This window comes from Kwoniella pini, chromosome 3, assembly GCF_000512605.2.
Source record: "Kwoniella pini CBS 10737 chromosome 3, complete sequence".
NCBI lineage: Eukaryota > Fungi > Basidiomycota > Tremellomycetes > Tremellales > Cryptococcaceae > Kwoniella > Kwoniella pini.
Window position 1 is genome coordinate 302,005 of NC_091718.1, and position 22,845 is coordinate 324,849.

Here is a 22,845-nt window from a genome sequence, read left to right on the forward strand (position 1 = left end):
GTTGGTACAATTGAAAGACTTGGCATTCAAGTTCAATGGCAAACAGATACATTACTCATGCATCGCATAAAACAAATTTCCAATCGAATTCATTCCATTAAAAAAAGTATATGTTCAGTTTTCACTTATAATATTAATCAGACAAAAGAGTATAAAGAGATATCAACTTGAATAAGCCAGTCCACTACATAAATGCGGGTATATGACAAACGATTGATACGAAAATTAAAGAAGAATGGATGACAATTGTTCGTGTTTACAAAATTAAAAGAGATATTTTATGGGCATCAAATCAAGAATACCTTTATTCGTCGGCTATATAATTCAGGATAAACTTGTTAGTGTCCGTGTTCATCATACAGAATGAGATTTATGCAAGGGCGAAGGTGCATTTAAAAAGTCAACTCCGAACCCTAAGCCTCGGACTTTTTCTTTGATCCACTAAAGTTCTCAGTGAATTTACTAAACAATCCACCTTTGCTGCCCGCCTCATTATGAGCTGGGGGAGTCTCAGGGTCTAATGATGTCGGTCCAGCATCAGGTGAATCACTGGTTCCAGTGACGGAACCAGGTGCATGGATGACTTCACCTAAAGTATCTTCGGGCCTGGCCGCTGAAGATGTGTCCAAGGCTGGAGCACCTTCGCCCGATGTAGCAGTAGAAGAAGAGAGAGTAGCCTCACCAGTTGTAGGCTCTTCTCTTGCTGGTGCCTTTTCCTCTTTTCTTGACAATTGTCGTTCAACCTCTTTTCCAGTACCGGCGTTTGATGAGGTTTCAGCGCCCAACTCAGGTTTGTCCTTCTTGTCAACCTGTATATAGCCATGAACAATCAGTGACAGGTATACACTTGAAGTGGAAAGGTAAACTTACAACGTAACCATTTGGACCAACTTCGAGGGGAGCAGCACCACCTGAGGTATAAGCTGGTACCTCCTCGGATTCCTCGTGGGCATGAGCAGCGTGTTCTTCCTCCTCCTCCTCCTCCTCTTCGGCCTCTTCCACCGAGCTTCCCTCTTCCTCATCATCCTCTTCTTCCTCTTCCTCTTCTTCGTCAGATCGGTATCTGTGATGGCAGTCAGCATAATACACATGAAGAGATGAATAGGTCAGCAGACTTACCCGACACTGAGGACAGCTCGTTCGACGTCACCATGTCTTTCCATTTGCTCGCTAGCAACCAAGTATCGAGCAACAAGCATTCTAAGGTCGTTCCAAACCTCCATCATCTCCTCATGAGATCTAGCTCTGAAAGTGAAAGCAGTTTCCGAACCTCTGAATAAGCCTTTACCACCGGGTGTCTTGCCGTAAGCTGAAGTTCCGTCTTTTCTACCTTCGATGTGGAATTTGTGTGATTTGGCAGTAGTAGCAGATGAAGGAGGACCAAGTGTACAGGCGGGTAAGAACAAAGACCAAACAGGATGAGTAGCAGTAGTAGGATCCGAAGAGGCGTATTCGTGCAAGTAACCGGCGGGAGTAAGAACGTAGAATCCTTCCTTGTAAGTCTTGGTGAATCGCTTCTTTCGCTCAAGAAGACCAGTGTGGACGGGAGTGACAGCGGGGTCGTTTTTACCTGGGTAGTCGATTAAGTCTGGGTTTCTAAGTGGAGTTTCAGGATCAAGCAAGTGATCGGATCGAGCAGCGAATGAGACCCATTCTCTGTCTGGCATCAATTGAGCCATGTTGACACCAAGATGTCTCCAGGTCTCTTGAACAGAGCTAGACATCCGAGTTTGCCATTCATCGAAAGTGGCCCAGGCAGATTGGATCGATCTAACGATTCCCTCCTCGAAATGAGCAGAGTTCTGTTGCATGATGATAATGGATTTTTGAAGGGAGTTTTCCTCATTGACTTGTTTTGAGAGTTGCTTGTGAACAGCTTGGTTGACAGCGAATGGGTCTTCCTTGGCGGAAACTTGCATGGGAGTGTGACTGACAGCACCGATGGCTCGTTGAAGATCGGCGATAGCTCGAGTAGAGAGTTCTCGCTCCTTAGCTACAGAGGTAGCAAGCTTTCCAGTATCGTTTTGAACGTTCTTGATGTGAGCCTTGATCTCAGCTCTGAGCTTTTGCAAGTGTTGAACAATGGATGATTCAATGGTTCGAGCAAGAGAAGAATGAGAGTCGGCGATGACTCGGGTTTTATCTCTGATTGTGTAGAAGACATCCTGGAGGAATTAAATAAGCTTGGCGTCAAGCATAAAGCCGAGACCGGAACTCACTTGCATACCACCTTCGCCTAAGAATTGGTTCCCAGGTCTGAAGGGAACTTGGATAACAGCTCCGAGCTTAGTGAGTTCCTTGGAGGTGTTAGCTTCGATATCGGCTACACCTTCGAAGTAGGCTGATGGGATGATTAGGCAGGGTGAGCAGGGGTTCTCAATAATCGAGATATAACAGAAAAAAGTACAACTCACAAATGAGCATTTTCACGATTTGCTTCCAAGCGGTGAATCGCTCAATGAGGATGTCAGAAGGTTTGAGCTCATGAGGGGCAGTGTTCTTCTTGATCTATAATAGCTATATTAGCCGAATGTAGAGATAGAGTTGTCACAGGTCTACTCACTAAAGATTGGTTTCTAGATACGGTTGAACCGGCAGTCCTGGACGTAGTCCTGGACAAAGTATCAAAGTGGGACATCTTTGTATATTATCCTCTTGTCTTGTCTGGGTAGTGAGGTAAGGTATATATAAAGGTGAGTGGGCGGCAAGATGTTAGTTGTGTTTGGAAGGGGAAGGATGATTGGGATGATTGTCAGTATCACAAGCAAAGCTAAGCTAAGAGAAGAGACCAAACGACAAAATGAATGTATCACTCACAGTATATAAGTTTATGTAGTATCCTTTCCTACAATATGTTGTGATTATTTGAGGATCTTAGAGGTTGTAACGACGGAAGAGGTATAAATGATGATGATGAGAAGAATGAAAGAATAAATAGATGAATATGATGATGATGACGGGAGTAACGTAGTAACGTCAATTAATTGGATTGTTAGGGAAGGGAATAACAACGTAGACCAGTAGTAATATGACCAAGTAAAGTAAAAAGTGATCATAGACCGGTAACTGGTATGGTGGTGCGCATGCATATTCAAGGGTAACTTAATTTACATAAAATAGCAATGACGTCAATAAATAATGTCCTAATCCGGTAAAATCATTCCAACCTAATATAGCAATTTTAGCTCAAATAACTAAATAACGGGGCCAATTCAAACTAATCAAACCACATGTGTGGCGTGGCAAATCGCAAAGAAAGATCAACGTCTGTGCGTTTTGGTGTCGATCTTTCGGTCATGTTTCCTGTATCACCCGATATGGTAAAATGTTGGAAATATTTCTCAAAACTTGGAATGTTACATTCTTTCTTACACCAAAGAATTGTGTGTAAGGATATGTTGGATGTATTCTATCTTTAGGCAGGTATTAAATAACCTCTTCAGGGATATACATGATATAGATCTCATCTTGTACAGCTTTCGGCCTTTTTACCCAATCGAATGAGTAGATTCAGTTCTTCCCGCGATAGTATGGGACAAGTAGTCTCCATTAGTCGCTCGTCGTCAACAAGTATTTCAAAGAATGGTGCAAAAACTACAGCACTCAGGATTCCCAAATGGTCCCCCACCTTGGTACTAATTGAGCGATATCCAACTTAACTACGGGGAGCTGACGAGACCCGGTGCTTTTTGGATTCTATGGCCGTAGATGGGAATGTAGGGCATATCTTCCCTTATATATACTTTCTTATAGACAGTTGTGATTGTAGCGAATATAGTTCATCACTCTCAAACATCCCCCGCGTATTTACAAGTATACCCAATAAACGGATTCCCATCGACCCGTAAGTCGGGTTGATGACCTTTCGAAAAGGACTCAAGGTCCCTTGCTATATTTTTCCAGTTCCTCTAAAGCCTTTTTAGCTATCTCTTCTTTGTTATTCTTACCATCTTCGGCTACAATTACACATAAGCTACAGTAGGGAGCAAGGTAGAAAATTACGCACTATGAACAGCGGGAAGACCAGTGATAGCTTGACTGAGCGCATAAGTGATAGTTGGTTTATCCTAACGAATGATATTGGCATTACAAGCGAATCCACTCTTATCGGACTTACGTTTAAGTTGAAATAATCAGATACTTTCCTATAATTATCAAGAAGAGGAGCTTCGTCCTGTTATACCCAAATAAATTATGTATGAAGAGAACTTCGCTAAGCAGTATTGAGTAAATTTTACATACAGTCGCTGCACCACCACGACCACGAGTGACTTCTTTGTCGTTCAGGACATCGAGAATACTTTTGATATCCTAAATCCAATGAGCAATCGTCATTATCGCCAATTCAATGGTATAAGACATCACGGTAGGAGAAAAAGCAGGACTCGCTGTATAATCTGTTTTGTTCGTTTGAATTAACCCTTCTTTTTGAAGCAATAAGATATGCTTTGCGATTGATTGACTATCAACATCAAGCAGGGATTTAATAGAGTCAGTTGTCACCCATTTTCATTCTGCACGAATGCTAGAAGTTGTAGTATACCCACCCAATCGCATTTTGGTCAGGCTTGGTAGGGGCTGACATGATTGCTTAGTGGCGAGAGGCAATAATAAATCGAGGAGTAGTGTATTAGTGTTCGAGCAAAGAAGTCAGTAAAAAGAGAGATCAGTCCTTCTTATACTTTTACATCACCGGATTTCAGTCAAGCAAGAACAATGACGTCTTGTGACTCTCATGAGACATGTTGGCTCATGAGCTCGTCTCAAATTCCGGCTGATTATTCGGATCCGATTTCTTAGCGTGTGTATGTACAATACATCTCGAGTGTTCTTCATCAAGATCTGCATAACTGAGTTGTTTTAGCAATGTGAAGGACATCGAACTTAAACAATGCTAAGTTAATTCCCGGCAAACTACGAGCCGAGTAGCCGTCAGACCGAATCAACCTGAGTGATCTGAAGCGTCGCATTCCCATCAAGACTTTTGTTAGACATGACAACACATAGTGCATTGCCGTGGCTTAGTACGACAATCATATTTTCTTCTTTTTCTGATACGCCTTCGATTTAACCGATTTATCAAAAATCCAACCTTCTCCCCATCCTCCTTTAGCATCACCCAAATCAAATCCACCGACTCCGCCTAAACCTTCCCATATATTCTGTACTGAAGTTCGTAGCCTTCCCAATATCGAAGATGGGTATTGTAGTGGTATATATTCTGTAATGTAGAAATAAATTGATCCTGCTAATAATCCAATAGAATATCCAGCCAATATTTGTATAGGGGTATGATAATGTAAATGCCATCTTCATGATTCAAATCAGCTTAGTTTTTTAATCCCTTCATCAATGAAATAGTGAATTTACCTTGAATAAGAAACACCAATTGACCAAATAATCAAACCAAAAACATAAATTCCATTCCTAACTTTTCTTATTATTTTAAATTTACTTTCAACAGCAGTAGAATTTGATCGAAATGAAATGGTTAGAAAATAACCTATACCCCAAGAAACTAAAAAACCAGCAGCTTGAGAATGACTTGAAGGATTTCCATAACCATTTCCAATTTCTCCAAAACCTTTATAAGGTCTATCTCCTTTTAATAATCTTTTTAATGTCCAAGATAATATTTCATTTCCTATTGATCCTAAACCAAGGAATAAAATACTTAAACTTCGATTAAAGATTAACAAAGTAAAATAAGATACGAATAAGAATATTGGTGAAAGAGATAAAAGAGTTAAAGGTATTGAAAGTGGATGAGATGGATCATATAAGATATGGGTTAACGAGAATGATTTTAAAGGTGGAAGAGGTGAGAGTGATTTATTAGGATCGAGAGATGTCATCTTCATCTTTCTTGGATGAGCTTCAGCTAGTCAATGCTCCTAAAAGTCACGCTGCTTCATAAGATATATTCTCATTGCACCGGGTATGTATGAATTGCATACAGTTCATGTCAACAAAAGTCACGGCTACGTTACCTGGGGTCTCCGTCATCATGCGCCACGTTTATGAAAGCACAGCGTGGCATTTACTCCGCTTGTCAATGGGCTTGAAGGTCTTATCAATCTCTGTGCTCAGCTTTACCCTTTACCAAATTCCGGCGAAACTCCTTGACGGAAATTCAATGTGGCACCTTAATTTTTCCACTTTACTACCTCGTGTGCTTGTCTGCTTTGATTGTACTGTACCATTCCTACTGCCTTACTGTCTACTGCTCGTCTCTCCCTTGCTGCTCATCATCTTCAACTGTCTTAACAATACCTTTAAGACTTTCTTCCCATCCATCAAGTCAAAAAGAGTCTTTTAAAAATGGTATGTACTTGACATCTTCTCTCTCTCTCTCTCGTTTCGTGTAGATGTGTTAAGTAGAGAGAAAATGCTGATCATTTTATATTCAATAGTCCAAAGTACGTATAATATTCTTTCGAGATTGGGAATTTCAATAAATTAGTAGCTGACGGAAGGTCTTAATTAAACTTGTTTTTTTCTTTTGACCTGGTCGCTTGTTCAATTTAATAGGGTACTCCCTCTTTGTGAGTCCACCACTTCTACATTTCATGAATCAAAGTTTTGGAGAATAAAATGCTAATGCGTATATTTCACATAATAGCGGTAAAAGACATTCCAAGTCTCACACCCTTTGTAGACGATGTGGACAAAGATCTTTCCACAAACAAAAGCACAGTGGGTATATACATTCCTCTTCATACTTGGCTTCTTAGATGTGGAAGGAAACACGACTGTGAAGTCTGGCAGAGCGTTGCTTGTATTGTGGGAAAGTCACACATACAAATAGGAAGACAGCGTTGGGACGTCACAGAGAAGGACTGGGTTATAAGTGGAGATGAATACCAAGAGCTTTCACTGACTATTGTTTTTGGTTTAGCTTGTGCTCAATGTGGTTACCCTGCCGCTAAACTCAGATCCTTCAACTGGGGTTTGAAAGCTAAGCGAAGAAAGACAACGTGAGTATTGTTTTAGAGAGTTCAAAAGAGAAAAGATTGTTTTACTAATAAGACATCATCTTCATCTCACTTCCCTCCTATTTATCCTAATTGACACTTTTGCCTAATATATCGAACTTTAATGATCATCACTTGACATATACAGCGGTACCGGTCGACACGCTCACCTCAAGGATGTTAACCGACGATTCAAGAACGGTTTCAGAGAAGGTGGTGCTGCCCCTAAGAAGGTCAAGGCTACTTCCGAGTAAATGCGTTCAAAGTAATAATGCATTAATTGGGATTTGGTTATCAGGGAGCTGTGTGCATGTATTCATACCCAAAATGCCTTTTCAGCGGACAGTATGGATTACTACGAGACGATGGTACAGCTTCAAGCATGAGCTATAGTTTGCGTGGTTTCGTCTTCGTCTATTGCATACGCTGTCAAATCAAAACATGATTGGTCGTCCGGCGTGAGATAGGCTCCTCAGAATTGTTACTCCATATAGGTACAGATACAAATTGTGCATAAGCCGAAAATAATAATTCGACAAGTCAAGTACATCAAAATGTTTGGAATTATACGAACATTCCTTTCGACAAGTGATAAAAGACGAAAATCTACTGATAACCTTGCATTTCAAATCCAAACCGACTAATAATCTATCGATACTCTTCTTTAAGCCTTAACATTTTTTCTTCTTGATCTGCTAACATTTTCATCCAACCTAAAAATAATTTTTGATTTGATTCTCTATTTTTACCTGCATTCATAATTCTATTTCTAAATGCACTTATAGCTTCACTCATTGGAACAGTTTCTTTTTTCAATGATTTAAACCAATCAAGTACATCTTGTTTAGTTATCATACCTTCAAAATTGGGTAAATCTTCTGGACCAGGTGTAGGTGTATTTGAACCTTTTTTAGATTTTTTACCAGGTCTATTACTGATTCCACCATTTGAATTTGTATTTCCTTCTGCAGGTGAATTTTTTCTTTTCCCACTTGGTGATGCCGTTGTTCCTACTCCTGGACCTGGTGATTCTGAATCAGTTTTCCTTTTGCCTTTTGATTTAGTATTTCCTCCAGGTGCAGGTGATGCATCACGAGAAGTTGTTCCCGAAACTGGACTTGATCCTCTTGCTGGAGCTGGAGATTGACCCCTTGACGGAGGAACAGGTGAAGTACCTCTCATAACTGGAGAAGTAGCTCTTCCATTTCCAGTCTCAGGACTAGCTGCTCTTCCTGATAACGGACTTCCAGCCCTAGCTCCTCCGGGAGGTCGAGGAGAGGCACCTCGAGAAGCAGCTCTTTGAGCGAGGAAAGCGGCTCCGGATCCAGGAGGTGCAGTCGAGGCTTTTCCTGATAAAGGAACATTTGGTCGTTTGCCTGTTGGTGAAGATGTTCCTCTAGATCCTGGTCCTCTTGATGATGGTCGGGAACCTGAACCTTGATCATCGATCGGTTTCCCATCTTTATCCCTTTCTTTCTCCTTGTTCTGTGAGGTCTTACTACTGACACTTTCTGTATCTGTCTCATCCTGGAGTGCAACCAGTTTCAACGTATGTCCTGTACAGACTGTTTAGGGACTTACCGATTCGTCATCGTCCGAGAACATATCCTCATCCTCCCCATCCTCTTGTCGCTTCTTCATTATCCTTTTCAGCTTTTTACCTTCGTCACTATATTTTTTCTTCTCTCCAAAGAGATCACCGTCATCCTCACCATCCTCATCTGCGATCTGCGGTTTATCTCCAACGTTGGCATTGGCCAATCTATACTCTTTCTTTTGGATTTCTTCAGCTTCTCGCGCTTGATCTTCCTCATCTGCATTCCTATAGAAAGTGTTCACATCATCGTCATCTTGGAAATGTTCTGTTTCATCAAAATCTAATTCCTCATCTATACCTCCTTCTAAGCCCTACGTCATACACCGGACAGTCAGCGTAATACCAACGCGGACCGAATATTACACCAAAGTTCAGAAGTCTCGCGTCGTTCAGAAACTGAAAACTCACTCGCTCCGCTCTTCGACCTTCTTTGACATAATCATCCTCAAATCTTTCGATTTTAGGTTTCCTGTCTATAGCCACGCCGTTGAATTGATTCATCCGTATCTCCATCCTCCTCACTCTTTCTTCCATTTCTCGTTCGGCTTTTACTCCATGGACGATGTGCTCAGGTGTGACAATGTTATTCGCACCTTCAGGTCTCAGTGCCCATCGATCGTGTATTTTGTGCTTCGCTTGATGTTCAAACTGGAGAAAGGCAAAACCACGTTAGCGATCGATAGGTCTCACAGCTCAAGAATATTTCACAATATGTATACCAATATTAGGAAGATTGCTGTCGAAACAAACATACCATTTTATTCGCTGCATCCGAATCAAGCACTTTGAATGGTCTATCCGGTACGAATTTATAAGTCCTTCCCAGAGGAACCATCTCGAACCCTTCAGTTGTCCCATCATTTACCAATAAAACAGTTGGTAATGCAGAAGGTTCTTGCATTCTACCAACCCAATATTCAGGTATTATTGATTTATCTTTAGGTTTAGATGATTCTAAAATCCAAGGTGAAGCTTCTTCTCTTCTTAATCTCATAATTTCAATATCTTGATGAAAAACTTCTTTAGTTCCTTTTTTCATTTTTTTCTTTCCTGGTGCTTTTCCAATTTTATCTTCAATTTCTTCAGGAGCTTGACCTACAAGTGACATATCCATACCTTCTATTTCAGGTTTACGTTCTATTATAGGTTTACCTTCTGAATCTAAAACTAATTTACCTTCATTATCATATACGAATTTTCCAACTATTTTCCCTTCTTTATTCATTGCGTATTTTGATGGTTCTCTTGGTCCAGGTTTCTTACGATTCAATAATATATTCTTTCCAATTTGAGAAGGATCAATTTCCTTTTCATGATTTAATCTCATAAAATTGAACCTTAATCCACCGTCTGACCCAGAAGAGAAGATCTTGATTTCTGTGATATTTGCGTTCTGCCCATTGGTGCCAGGCTCAGTTTTTACACCTGCCGAAGATGAAGCTGAACATGAAGCGACTCCATTGGGACGAGTGGAGGACGAGGCTGTAGAAACGTTGTTAGTGGAAGATGAAGGTCCACCGACCGGACGAGAGGGGACTCTAGAACGTCGATCCTTGTCTTTACGTTTTCGAAGGAACAGTGCTGCGTCTGACATGGTATATCGCGATTGAACCTATCTCCTTGGGGTCTATCAGATAGACGGGTTGAACGAGAGGATTGAAGAAGGTAAATGACCCGTATATACATATCAGTAAGAATCGAAAGTGACATTTCAAGTGCTCAAACACGCGTAATGACCGAATGAAAGCGGACATAGAGGAAATCTCCGATCAACTTAGTATCCCCCAGTACTCAAACGCACCTGTGTAACATCAACATGCCTCTTCCTAATCTTCCTATTTTTAACTTACTTCCACATTCTGTGTCAATCAGAAGTTGACATACTCAAGGTCACCAGCGACAAAAAAATGGCGAGCAATCTAGACTCAGTATTGAAGAAGAATGCCAATGACCTAGCGAAGGAATTGGAGGTGAGTAGTCACCCTTTCCCCTTGAGCCATTTGCTCTTTTTTCGGTCGTGTGCTGAACCTGCACATCATTCCAGGTGGACAGGATACTGAAAGCTTTCAAATTGAAGTGAGCTTGCCTTCTTTCTCCTCCTCGCGAGCTGGATTCAAGCTGACAAGCCCTCTATAGCCCTTATGATATACTTGATTTACCTATAACTGCTACAGAAGCTGAGATAAAGAAACAATACCGTAAGAAATCTTTACTGATACATCCAGATAAATTCAAGCATGAGAAAGGTTTGGAGGTGAGTTTCACCTTCTGTTGTCTGAACACATTCAAGTCACTCAAGATCACGCGCTGATTGATGAGGTGTATTTTTCTTATTGCGGTGGCGAATCTAGGCATTTGATTATCTAAAAAAGGTTAGTGAACTCTCTTTGGACTATGGCCGCAAATCACATAAACTGACTTGACAGGTAACGGCGTAATCAACAGGCTGAAGATCATCTTTCTGACCCTGTGAAACGAAAAGACATTGACATGATTATGACTCACGCGAGAACACAAGTACTGAAATCGTGAGTTCTCGCTGCAATCTTGCGATCACCTAGTCGAATAGTCAGACGACTTATACCGATGCTCCTATCGATAGCATACTGGGCAGTGGCTACTCAACCAATGTTTCAGATGATGATGCTCGACTTTCCAACCTTACTCCACCACTAGAACAGCAAGTACGAGCGAAAGGTCGAGAGATTTTAGTAGAGGATGAACTAGCACGCCGAAGGTAAGCTTCGCACCGTCACGAGGTATTCATCAGTTCATCAGCTTACAAAACTCCTCATGTAGGAAAACGAAACTAGCATACGCGAATGAAGGTGCCGAAAAGGCAAAACAAGAAGCGGATGTCGCTGCTAGAAAGAGGAAAGTCGAAGATCAAGCTAAATGGGAAGGTGAGCTTAGACCTCTTTCTCTCTTTCGTTTCATTACTTTTTAGTCGTCCTTCGGGATACGTCGATGGTATCTTACGAATATTCTAATTGCACAGGTGACAAGATGTTTCGTCGATACAAGGACATTCGACGGATCAACCCTCCTTTTTCTACTTTCCTCTATTTCTGATTATGAAATTACCTGTGAGCAACATTGCTGACACTTGACTTAACCTTTCTCCTTTCGTATAATTACAGAACGAAGAGAAGAACGTATCTCAGATTGGAGAAGTTTCAGCAACAAAAAAGCCAAGAAGGGCAAGAAGAGTAATCACGTACTTGGTTAAATGAACAGCAAGTAAAGTGTCCTCTTCAGTGATTCAGTCGTGACATATGTCGTCTCTGATTCACCTATGAGTCATCAGAACGGTGAAATAAATTGGGGAATAGAAGCTTAGCATGGGCCCTACTCATCACATGTAATTGTACGTTTCCAAATCCCTGTAACATTGTTGTTTTATCCCCATCACGAACGAAAACATATTATGCATTCATGATATCTCTTAGTTCATGTTCATTAATCCATTATGATCGTATCTATCCGTTATATACATTATATTAAGGCCAACAGTATTTCTATCCTCTTCCAGTCCCTACAGTTTTACCTTGATGCAAAGTATTCAAAACTTGATTAGGTGTAACAAACCATCCATAACCTTTATGATCATTGCTACCAGAAATTGGATATTTAAATTTACCTATAAAAGTATGTTTACCTGAAAAAACATGTAAATGAAGATGAGGAACAGATGAAAATGGAGGTATATGAAAACCCATTTTAGGTATTGAAGAATTTGGTATAAGTGTAATAGCTAAATTAATCATTGAATTCACTTATATGATTAAAAGGTAAAATATTAGCTGATTTAACTATTATGGTTCATACAGGTTTAATGAAATTTACATAATGGTATATGTTGTTTTCTTAATTCTCTGACAGATGATGCAATATGATGTCTTGGTATAATTAATAAATGTATTTTTGCACGAGGTGTACGATCATGAAATGCAATTAATTCCTCATCCTATATTATTTAATCTTTATCAATCATTCAATCAAAAATTGAAAAGATACTGTGAAGAATTTGACTTCAAAGAATATGATCATATGACCAACGTACCTCATATATCACATTAAATCCCACACCCTTCGATACATTACAAAAAATACATTCATCACTCTTTGTTGAAGATCGAATTAATGCATCTTCTTCCGTTATTTGCGATTGTTTTGAAGGAAAACAAGATAAGAAGGTAGGCATGACCTTTCCAACACTTTGACGTGCTACAATCTTCTTTTCCTCACAGTACTTCCAAAGCAACTTACTTTTTCTATCATCGAATACATGAAATTATAAAAAGCAACTTAGTATATTCTTTAAAAGAGTATCAAAAGCATCAGGCACAGAACAAAGCCAAATGAGAAACGAACAAATTAGTAAGGTTATAGATCGCTTATCTCCGGTGAATGAACGTCATAATAATCAGTAGTAGTAGTCCTTCATTGAAATATTCCAAATGTATCGTAATAATATGAGTAATATGAGGTATTATATATATAGCACATGCTTGATCATAAAGGTGATTTTTGGAAGAACGGTGATTATTAATATATATAAAAGTTAGCTGCGTTTCCTTGTCGTTCTGACTTTTTGTTCCAACTTCCGTATATTCATTGACAAAGTAGCTTGATTCACTACCTTGATCAACCATAACTTCGTGCCACCATCTAAGGCTTTACAAAATGTCCGAAGAATATTATAGACAGATGCACAAACATCGACCATTTAAAGGTGAGTCTGAGTTTACAGAAAGTGTATTCAACGCTTGATGGTTAAACTACTAAATATAGAGAGAGATTCTTTCGGCTGATTATGATTATTTTTTTTCCAAACGAAACGGAAAGATGTTGAAGCTGAACGACCTGATTTCGAACAATCATACAAACCACATTTCACAAAAGTTCCTGAACCCAATTTCGTACCTGGACAAGGATTGAATAGTCTTGTAAGTATGCTCCATATTTGAGTTGCGAGTTTCTCTCATGCTGAAAAATCAAGGATAATTCTTATAGCCTTATTCGAAGGAACACGAAGCCAAACAAGATGGATTTAGAAGTATTATACCTGAAAATGAAGATAAATCGAACATTTACAAAGTAAGTGAATCAAACGACTTTTCAGTAATACAACTGAAGTAACGAAATAATAATTTCATCTCTTACAGCTGATGATATCTGGAGTTGTGAGTCAACCATAATCGAATTTACAGCGATTTCAGCTGAACTTAGTGTTAAACGGTAAATAGACTCCTAGGCCTATAGCTTTCGTATCGACGCTAGGAGACGATGGTCATTCCAATGTGAGTAGATTGTCCCCCTTGACTTATATCTTTCTTCTATATACTAAACTTGATCCGACTTTCAAATATAGCTTGCACCTATATCATATTTCAATATAGTTGGACATAATCCACCTACACTTATGATAAGTGTTACAAGTGGTAAACGTTCAGATGGATGGAAAGGTTAGTCAATTCAAATTTCTCTTAATCTTCTAAATTTAAACGAAATATTGATCGATTGATTGATTAATTGATTAATAGATACAAATCATAATATTTTAAATACAAAAGAATTTTGCGTATCAATTATATCTGAAACTTTTTTAGAAGCTTCAAATTATTGTGCAATTGATTCTCCTCCTGAAATTGATGAATGGTCTTTATCAGGTTTAACTAAAAGATCTTCAGAGTGAGTTATAGTTAAAAAAATAATAATAATTATCAGAAAAAGATTTCACAATCACCTAAAATATAACTAATTTTTTATAAATTCATATTTTTTTTTTTGAAAGAACTATTAAACCTCCTCATGTTGCTGAATCTGCATTTTCAATGGAATGTACTTTAGATCATTCTCATGAATTAATTGGTGATCAAGGTAAACCAACACAAACAATTATTTTAGGTAGAATTAAAAGATTTCAAATTGTATGTTATGTTAAAATCATTCACATTCACATTCATTCATTGAGGAATGAGGAAAAATTAATCACCAAACTTAATTTTGAAATTAATGTTTGTTCCCTATTGATAAATTTGTTTTTTTTTAATTTTTAGAAAGAAAACTTTTTAGATCCAAATGATCCTTTTAGAATTATGGCTGAAAAATTAAGACCTATTGGTAGATTAGGTGGAATTTCTTATTCAAGAACAAATCAGTAAATAATCCTTTAACTTTTGTTATTTAGATAAAAACTCCTGCTAATTTTGATTGATATTGATAAAAAAATTAATAGAATTGTTGAAGTTCCTAGACCTGTTTGGGATCAAGTTAAAGATACACCAGAAGTCAAAGCTGCTTTAAAAACAGGTTCTAAGACAATTTAAAAATACAAAAATGGAATAGAATAATAGAATTCTTTTTTAATACATCTTTAGAATTACATGTTATGATATTCGTGAATTAAATTACAATTATATATAAATGCAAGAGATGCAGAAAATCCATCAATAATCTAAGATAGATTTAACCATAAGATGATTCATAAATTTCGTCTAATCCCTTCTTCTTGAAGGACCAAATCGTGTCTTATATCAAAACAAGTTAGTTACGTACAATTTATCCCATACATTTCTTCAAAAGTACTCACCAAAGATACCTCTCTAACAGTATATCTTTGTAACAATTTCTTAAAATCAATTTTTTCTGGATTTAAATACCCATTCTCAAATTTTAATGATGAATCAAATGATTTCAAAGAAGGTATAGTAACGTATACAGCTATGACGGTCTAAAAAAAAAAAAATTTCAAAAAAAAGTCAATTAGTCTTATCTCGAAACAATATAATAATTTGGAAAGATTGTCTTTAAACTAACTTTTTGTACTAAAGCATTTACACGCATTATAGTATTTATCCATTTCCAACTTAATTTTTCCTCATACCAATCTTGATTTCCATATGGTGAAATTTCTTTCTCTTCAAGGTCTTCATAAACCGGTATAACAATACATGCGAATCTATTGGCCCCCTCGAAAGATAAGATCAACTCGATTCGGTATATTATATATAAAGCCTAAAATGAAATATGTAGAACTCACGCTGAATGACTAAAAGCTGGACCTTTTCTATATAATAACCAATCACAACAAAATTTGATACCGTCTTTTACTACCCATCCTAAAGATCTGAAGTGATGATATGCAATATATGATACTAATAGTGGATCATCGGGTAACATTGGCGTTTTGGTTGATAGTGTATTTGAGAAAGGTGAAGTGGAAGGCGTTAATAAGAGTGATAGGAGTGATGGACCATTAGGAATATAAGTTTGCTATTTTACCATAATTAGTTAGCAAGTCCATCTGGCTTTTCTCGAGTATTCGACGAAATTTGCGTGAATAATCACTCGAATGCCCAACTGAGATTACTCCTTACTCACACTGATAGGATCAAACACTTTCAAAACACCCAGTCCAAGACTCAAAAACAAAGCTTCTTCTAAACTCAATTGCAAATGCTCCATATCTTCCACCAAAGATTCATCGAAAAGATCTTCTTCTTCTTCTTCTTCCTCCTCCTCTTCCTCCTTACTTGCTGTCAAAGGTACAATTGGGGGTAATTGCGATATCGCGGTCGAATTTGAAGTTAAAGAAGTACTCTCGGTCGTCGTTGGTAGGGGTACTTGAGAAGGAGGAGGACGCCTTCTAAATGCTTTCTTACCTCTATTCCTATTCGAATCAGGTCTAGTAGGTCTAATTAAAAAAGTTTGAGCAGTGAGTTTCATTGGATCTATAATTGTATCTTCAGTTGTTGCTGTTATTGTAGTTGAAGTAGAAGGTGTAGGTGAATTTGATCTTCTTTGATCATCAATTTCTAATTCTCCTTCTTCTCCAATATATTCTTCTAAATTATCTTGAGATAATGGAGATGAAGAAAAATTATTTAAATCTGTTGAAGTTGAAGCTTTAGTAGATGAAGTAAGGATAGCTTCAGCTTGTTTTGCAGCATTTAACATAGCAGCTGCTCTATCAATTTTAAATTGTTTTCTAGCTTGTCTTCTTGCTTCTCTCATTTGTTCAGCAGCTAGAGCTATAAAGTGATCGAAAATATATATTAATCATTAGCCTTTTCACATCACACCAAATCAAATCAAATTAAATCAAAATCATAGAAAGTAAAATCTTTCATAATCAGAAATAAAAGAAAGAAGAAGTTTTTTTAAAAGTCATCATTCCCAAAAAAAAAAAGGTGAGACTGTTGAGCTTGTTTTTTTAAAAAAAATGATTTATTCATCATAAAAATTGGAATTTTTGAGGATTTTTAATTTATAAGATTTTAAAACCCAAAAAAAAACAAAAAACACTCACTTGATCCTCCTTTTAATAAATCTAATTTACGTTGTTTCCAAGAAGGTTCACTTCTTGATAAATTACCTTTACCAAAAAAACCTCTATTAAATAAAATTAATTTTGATTTTTCATCTTCAATCCAAATTGATCTTGTAATATTATCAAATGTACCAATACAATTAGGTAAATTAATTATTTCTTTTTTATTTAAATTTGAAAAAGATGGTATATAAGAATTTATTATTGATGATTTTAATGTTGATGAATTCTTATCAGATGAATTTGAAGAATTAATTAATATAGGTAATGGATTTGAATATTTTTTTTGATTAGCTTGATTTCTTAATCTTGCTGCATTTTTCCCATTGTTAGAATTATTTTGAAGAGAAGGTGTAGAAGGCATTTGATTAATAGATGAACTCATTTTGAAAAGGGAATGTGAGTGATGCCTCTTATCTATATTTGTTCGAATTAAGAATGAAGAATTATAAGAAATTCATGATAAATATCAGAATTCGTCTTTAACTAAATTTCGAGAACCTGAACAAGTGGAGGTCATCCGATCATTCGATCATTCAATCATTCAGTCAACTTTAGCTTTCATGACCGACTAGTCAAATCGACTTGCATTGTTAAACTGGCAGTTCTCCAGTGATGCATTACCTGCTCAAAAATCAGACCGAGATATGCACATAACAATGCATATTAATCGAATTTATACTTCCCTCCATCTCATTTTTCCTTCACCGCGGACACAAGGGGCCATGAAAATGAACTCGATAGATTTATCTATTAGAAACGAAAACAAAGAAAGGTGTAGGGATAGCTAAATGGCCATTATAAGGACCTTAAAAAAACCATCCATTATCCGTGAAAAACTGAAAGACATAGAAGATGTCGTATTAAATTATTTATATATAGTGATGTTATAGGAATATATATCTCGGGTATCATTTTCCTAACCCAAATTCAAACCGGACACAAAAAAATCTAACATCTATTTCGACTTGTCTTTAGGCGAGAAAGCATGTTTGATCTTTCCAAAGATACCTGATTTTCTCTTTTTGATATCCGAATCAGTTGTCTTGTCTTTGGTATGACTTGATTTAGCAGGGGTAGAAGCTGGAGTCGAGGTTGTTGATCCTGGCGTAGCGATTGTATCTTTGGCAGGTGTAGCAGGTGCTGTTTTAGCAGGTGTGGAAGGCGCAGCAGCGGCAGTGCTTGGAGCTGAGGCAGGGGTAGTAGGTGAAGGAGTTATCTTATCCACGTTCTTACTGTTGGTAAGGTTAGAGGCAGGTGCATTTGGTGAAACTTTAGGTTCATTGAGCGGACTATCGGAAGCAGCAGCTGTCTTTACTGGATCTCTCTCTGCTACGTCTTTCTCTTGTTTAGCTGATACTCCAGGGTCAGAAGTAGTGGGCTTTGTACCTGCTGTATCATCGATAGATGTAGATGGTGCCGATCGGTCTTTCTTTGGGTCTTTATCGGAAATGGTCGTTATGACTGGTTGGGGAACTGTTTTGTGATTGCCAATCGTCTCGTGTTGAGCGGGGAGATCAAGTTCCGGGTTCTTCTCTACTTTGGGTTGATTCAATTGAACTGCACCGGGTGGTGGAAGGGAAGCTATATTACAAAATTTTTAGCTATCGAGCCCAACATCAACTCAGATTGCACCGTTACTCACTCTTTGGTTCAGCAGTTTGAGGTAGTGGAATGGTGGAAATACCGGATATGTCCTTAGAGTTGTCAACCCTCAGCTCATTAACCTTCTCCTGCAAAGCGTCTACAGCAGAAGCTGATGGAGCGGTTCCGACAGGTGTCACGGCATCGGTAGGGGCATCAGTCTTTTGTAAAGTGTTAACGTCAATACCCTTGGCTTTGGCTTCCTCGACGGAGAGCTGATAATAGAAAATTTGGATTGGATCAGCTAAATAGATTTCAATATTCAAAAACAGCTCAAAATTGACTCACTGCTCCAGTGTGAGCGATATCGACACCGGTAAGGTTCTCAATAGCAACAGCGGCAGTTCCAGCTACTGCACCAATGGCGGCAAGAGCACCAGCCGCGAAGTCGGAAGCTCTCTCGGCAATACCGTGTTCTTCAGTTCCAGGTTGAGGAGCTTCACCGATATTAGCTTGCTTAGCTACTTTTTCGATTTGAACGGAAATCGGTTCTTCAGCTAGAGGCTTGGCAGTGGTTTTAGGGTGAGCTTCAGTGGTGGGAGCAGGAACAACCGGGTTAGCGGCTGATTGTTCGGGTTGACCAGATACAGCGGCGGTCGGAGCAGTAGTAGTAGTGGTAGTGGCGGTAGCTGGAGCAATGATAGTTTCTGTGTCAGAGGCTGTTTTGTGTTTTGAGGAAGTAGGGAAAACTGGTCCGCCAAGTTCTAAAGGAGCAGAGGATTTTCCTTTGGTAGCACCAGGAGCTGAAGAAGCTATTAGGGTTTCAGGTTCAGTCTTTGTTGAGGAAGTGGTTGGAGCAGGAGTGTCATCGAGATTCTTTGCAGGGGCAGGAATAGCGGTTTTGACAGGTCCTGAATCTGTTAAAGCTGCTGCTGATCCTGCTGAAGAAGGGGCTTTGTCTGCCTCGGTGGGTTTAGCTGTCTTCTCTGCTGATGCGGGTGCTGGAGTAGGAGCGGCGGCTGCTACGGCTGAGTGAGAAGGTGTAGAAGAAGATACAGGAGCAGCAGGGGCAGTGTAAACGTTGTTCATATTCCCAGCGGCGTCTAGTATAGGGAATCAATACAGGTTAGAAAGTAGCCTCGCGATGCTTTAATATTGAGAGTTGAGCAAAACTCACCCCATTCCTTAGCCTCGTCTTCTCGGACTTTCCACTCTGCAGGACACAATATATGCTGATCAGTGGTCGGGTCAAGCCTACTTGAATACTTCATCATTTTGGCATACTCACCTCCGTCAACTACATATTTGAAAGCTTGTTTCTCTCCCCAAGGTAAAGGTACAGAAGCAGTAAAAGTTCCATCATGTTGTTTCTCTAATGGAGTAGCATCCGCTGACCAATTGTTGAAATTACCAGCGATGTTAACCTGTTGAAGCGAATATCAACATGATCAATTGCGTTACTTTTGAATATTAATGGTTAGAAGCATATCACTTACAGTTTGTGCACCTGCACCCCAAGAGAAAGTAGCTTGATGTTTATCAGAACTCATATTTTGTATGTTGCGTGTATATTTTCACCTTGTTTTATTGATATGTTGATTGATCAATAATTAAATTATATTATTGTATCGTATCGTATGGATAAAGTGAATCTCCTATAATCGATGATTAGTTAACAAATTCCGATGATTAACTTTGATGTAAAAAGATGTAAACAAATGTAATAAACTAAAAATAACGGGATTTTAAAAGGGATGATGACGATTTTTATCATTTTATGAGAAAAATGATATTATTATTATGCATGGGGTAACTCCATATGTTAGATCTGGTCTAGACCGATTAATATTCATCCAATGTGGCAATTTCCCATTTAATATAAGACTAAAACAACGCCATCATCAATTATTACTATTATTATTATTAATCTGATGACGCACATGCATATACACCACACACACACATATATAGCATCAAAATATATAATACACTCCATGCATTTTAAAACTGCATTATTATGCATGATTTCCAATGAATGTGTCCTTCTACTTTGTCTCCTTGTATCATGGGAATTTAGACACGTTTCTAATATGAGTTCTATTCGTTCCATGCAATCACGGCCTAAAACACATGTTCGATCAATAAACCATGATTCGTGCCTATACGGAAGAGCCCAACTATTGGAACGCTTATAACTTACCATACAGAAGACACCAAATGCCATAGCAGCGTACTAAAGAAGCGAAACAATTTCAGCATATGAGCCACTGATCTGAACATATACTAGCTATGAAGCTTGGCTCACCTCTTTCAAAGCCTGTTTGGCACTCCTGGATTCAGCAAGCAACTCAGGAATAACGCTAACACTTGCAATATACAAGAATCCTGATAAAGTCGCATATTTATGTTGATAAGTGCTGATAATAAAATATTCGAGACAGCACAAAACTCACCTCCAGCTGTCATGGGGATGACTAATTCTCCAGCTCCAACACTGGTACCGAACAAACCTTGACCAACTTCAATTACAATTTCCTTATTACCAGCTCCTGAAGTTTCTGCTATCCAAATACCTAAGAAGGTTCCCACAAATGCACCGACAGCAGTAAAGAATTGAGATCCCATGGCTTGAGATTTTGTGAATCCCGATTTGATTAAGATGGAATAATCGGCAATCTACAGTTCTCAAATCATGTATCAGCTTCTTAGCCTCTTAAATTCGCCAGAAGTTGGGTCATAAATTTAAATGATATGACTGACCTCGTGAGGAATCTCATGGCAAAAAGTAGCTATAGTGGTTACAGCTCCTAAAGCAGGGGAAGAATAAAAACTAGCAGCCATAGCTAATCCATCTGTGATATTATGCGTAAAATCACCAAACAGATTCAAGTATGCAGATAATTTCAAAGATTGATTAACCTCTTTCTTAATAATCTTGTCGTCATCTTTATCTAAAGGTGCTTTTGGTTCAATCGAAGATACATCTGAAGGTGATTTTCTGGATTTCAATTCACCAGCATCTGAGAAGGTTGAAATTGATGTTGAAGTACCCTTGGAATCTTGATTTGTATGCGAGTGCGAATGGCTGTGAGAATGGGAATGGGAATGAGGTTCGTTGCCCGCTGAAGAGTTCAACACTCTCATCGTCTTGTCCAATACGAAAAATGCTGCAAAGCCTAAGAAAATTGCACCTCTGCACAAGGATAAGATAACAAATTAGCCCTCTTTGTCATTCATTCATAAAAAATCCAAACCCTTTGATGTATGTTGTATCCAACAAGACTTCGAATTCGTAGTTTAGACCAACTCACCCAATGACGATATTCCTTTTCTCCTCTACTACTATACTTCTTCCACTATCACATCCATCTGCATCTCCGTGTCCTTCGCCAAAGAAAGAGTGAGGTACAAGATGTAAGAACACATCTCCAAGTAGACCACCGGTTGCGAAAGAAATCATGGTGTTTAGTGAAGATGGTTCAAGTGTTGCTGGCACGGCTAATAAGATGAAATTAGGTATACTAAATCAAGTACGCTATATCAGCTCCTACACCTTGGCGAATTTTTCTGTAACGCGGTATACAGCTCTAATTGGACATACGATGATATGTAAAAGGTAGCCAGTACTATGCACAATCAATACCCCAAGAGTCAGCTCAAAGACAAACTACCAGGGAAAGTATATTCAAGCTCACTCGAATTATAGGCTGGACTTTCGAAAGGGAACAAAGTCGCAAAGAACTTTTTCATCGAAGTTCCATGTTCAGCAACCGCATGATCCGAAGGAGTATGGAAGAAATGTTGAGCCTATAGTTATGATGACAAGCTTCAGTCTTTTATTTCACATGATCATGAGAACGGGGAGTATAGGCATACCTTCTCTGATTTGGCCAAGACGACAGCTGAAAATGCCAATACTGTTACGAGAGCTAGGAAAGAGCGTCTGGTTATCATTTTGCTTGTTGCTCTGTCCTAAACAGCAATTCTTTAGGAGTAGAATAAAACGGTGTTGTCAGTCTTGATAATTTCTGATAACAATTGACTTTATTCTCCACGTCAAAGCTAAAAGTCGCGAAGATCAATGCGTAACTCGCGTAGAGTTTAAATAAACCACGTGTCATTCAATAAATCTTAGATTAAATCAATCATATTTTGGGATGACGTCAATTTGAGATTTATCCGAAATTGGAAGTATTACTTGGTAGTAAAAAGACTTTACGATGATCACTGACTTAAAACAAAATGACCAGATGAAAGATGAAAGACGACTCCAATTAACATTTACTTTTATTCTTTCAATTTCGACTTTATATTTATAGTTTCATATCAAATCAAATCAAGTTACTTTTATTTCT

At 38.3% G+C, this 22,845-nt stretch overlaps 11 protein-coding genes and 1 non-coding gene across 12 annotated transcripts; 3 read left to right on the forward strand and 9 right to left on the reverse strand.

Annotated features, from left to right (window-relative positions):
- Positions 1–413: 413 nt before the first annotated feature.
- I206_102314 (uncharacterized protein) lies at positions 414–2,638 on the reverse strand (the record flags this gene model as incomplete). The annotated part of the gene is made up of 6 exons (XM_019159375.1): positions 414–809; positions 871–1,063; positions 1,120–2,165; positions 2,220–2,341; positions 2,415–2,508; positions 2,564–2,638. 6 exons carry the CDS (start codon positions 2,636–2,638, stop codon positions 414–416), a joined length of 1,926 nt encoding a protein of 641 aa, XP_019007669.1.
- Positions 2,639–3,592: 954 nt separating this feature from the next.
- I206_102315 lies at positions 3,593–3,707 on the reverse strand. The gene has a single exon (XR_002021944.2). It is a non-coding gene; the product is annotated as a 5S ribosomal RNA (ribosomal RNA).
- A 169-nt stretch (positions 3,708–3,876) lies between these two features.
- I206_102316 (uncharacterized protein) lies at positions 3,877–4,585 on the reverse strand (the record flags this gene model as incomplete). Its single annotated transcript, XM_019159376.1, has 6 exons — positions 3,877–3,956; positions 4,007–4,067; positions 4,118–4,174; positions 4,243–4,311; positions 4,366–4,462; positions 4,548–4,585. 6 exons carry the CDS (start codon positions 4,583–4,585, stop codon positions 3,877–3,879), a joined length of 402 nt encoding a protein of 133 aa, XP_019007670.1.
- A 448-nt stretch (positions 4,586–5,033) lies between these two features.
- I206_102317 (uncharacterized protein) lies at positions 5,034–5,855 on the reverse strand (the record flags this gene model as incomplete). Its single annotated transcript, XM_019159377.1, has 2 exons — positions 5,034–5,310; positions 5,371–5,855. The coding sequence occupies 2 exons, from the start codon at positions 5,853–5,855 to the stop codon at positions 5,034–5,036; spliced, it is 762 nt and encodes a 253-aa protein (XP_019007671.1).
- A 466-nt stretch (positions 5,856–6,321) lies between these two features.
- Positions 6,322–7,228, forward strand: I206_102318 (60S ribosomal protein L37; the record flags this gene model as incomplete). Its single annotated transcript, XM_070202541.1, has 6 exons — positions 6,322–6,324; positions 6,414–6,419; positions 6,532–6,545; positions 6,623–6,696; positions 6,899–6,977; positions 7,123–7,228. 6 exons carry the CDS (start codon positions 6,322–6,324, stop codon positions 7,226–7,228), a joined length of 282 nt encoding a protein of 93 aa, XP_070058642.1.
- A 394-nt stretch (positions 7,229–7,622) lies between these two features.
- On the reverse strand, positions 7,623–10,165 carry I206_102319 (uncharacterized protein; the record flags this gene model as incomplete). Its single annotated transcript, XM_019159379.1, has 4 exons — positions 7,623–8,501; positions 8,556–8,882; positions 8,980–9,219; positions 9,326–10,165. 4 exons carry the CDS (start codon positions 10,163–10,165, stop codon positions 7,623–7,625), a joined length of 2,286 nt encoding a protein of 761 aa, XP_019007673.1.
- A 313-nt stretch (positions 10,166–10,478) lies between these two features.
- On the forward strand, positions 10,479–11,800 carry I206_102320 (uncharacterized protein; the record flags this gene model as incomplete). Its single annotated transcript, XM_019159380.1, has 8 exons — positions 10,479–10,541; positions 10,616–10,647; positions 10,708–10,825; positions 10,923–10,943; positions 11,017–11,099; positions 11,174–11,308; positions 11,371–11,474; positions 11,712–11,800. 8 exons carry the CDS (start codon positions 10,479–10,481, stop codon positions 11,798–11,800), a joined length of 645 nt encoding a protein of 214 aa, XP_019007674.1.
- Positions 11,801–12,089: 289 nt separating this feature from the next.
- Positions 12,090–12,775, reverse strand: I206_102321 (uncharacterized protein; the record flags this gene model as incomplete). Its single annotated transcript, XM_019159381.1, has 3 exons — positions 12,090–12,346; positions 12,418–12,538; positions 12,635–12,775. The coding sequence occupies 3 exons, from the start codon at positions 12,773–12,775 to the stop codon at positions 12,090–12,092; spliced, it is 519 nt and encodes a 172-aa protein (XP_019007675.1).
- Positions 12,776–13,281: 506 nt separating this feature from the next.
- On the forward strand, positions 13,282–14,903 carry I206_102322 (uncharacterized protein; the record flags this gene model as incomplete). Its single annotated transcript, XM_019159382.2, has 10 exons — positions 13,282–13,306; positions 13,420–13,520; positions 13,588–13,671; positions 13,740–13,757; positions 13,821–13,874; positions 13,946–14,039; positions 14,118–14,265; positions 14,369–14,504; positions 14,634–14,734; positions 14,813–14,903. The coding sequence occupies 10 exons, from the start codon at positions 13,282–13,284 to the stop codon at positions 14,901–14,903; spliced, it is 852 nt and encodes a 283-aa protein (XP_019007676.2).
- A 168-nt stretch (positions 14,904–15,071) lies between these two features.
- Positions 15,072–17,270, reverse strand: I206_102323 (uncharacterized protein; the record flags this gene model as incomplete). The annotated part of the gene is made up of 6 exons (XM_019159383.1): positions 15,072–15,104; positions 15,167–15,307; positions 15,394–15,535; positions 15,617–15,849; positions 15,958–16,607; positions 16,886–17,270. 6 exons carry the CDS (start codon positions 17,268–17,270, stop codon positions 15,072–15,074), a joined length of 1,584 nt encoding a protein of 527 aa, XP_019007677.1.
- Positions 17,271–17,864: 594 nt separating this feature from the next.
- On the reverse strand, positions 17,865–20,040 carry I206_102324 (uncharacterized protein; the record flags this gene model as incomplete). The annotated part of the gene is made up of 6 exons (XM_019159384.1): positions 17,865–18,490; positions 18,552–18,765; positions 18,839–19,593; positions 19,668–19,703; positions 19,779–19,914; positions 19,987–20,040. The coding sequence occupies 6 exons, from the start codon at positions 20,038–20,040 to the stop codon at positions 17,865–17,867; spliced, it is 1,821 nt and encodes a 606-aa protein (XP_019007678.1).
- A 547-nt stretch (positions 20,041–20,587) lies between these two features.
- Positions 20,588–22,444, reverse strand: I206_102325 (uncharacterized protein; the record flags this gene model as incomplete). Its single annotated transcript, XM_019159385.1, has 9 exons — positions 20,588–20,611; positions 20,691–20,723; positions 20,796–20,875; positions 20,944–21,166; positions 21,251–21,683; positions 21,802–22,011; positions 22,092–22,116; positions 22,186–22,297; positions 22,367–22,444. The coding sequence occupies 9 exons, from the start codon at positions 22,442–22,444 to the stop codon at positions 20,588–20,590; spliced, it is 1,218 nt and encodes a 405-aa protein (XP_019007679.1).
- Positions 22,445–22,845: the final 401 nt, after the last annotated feature.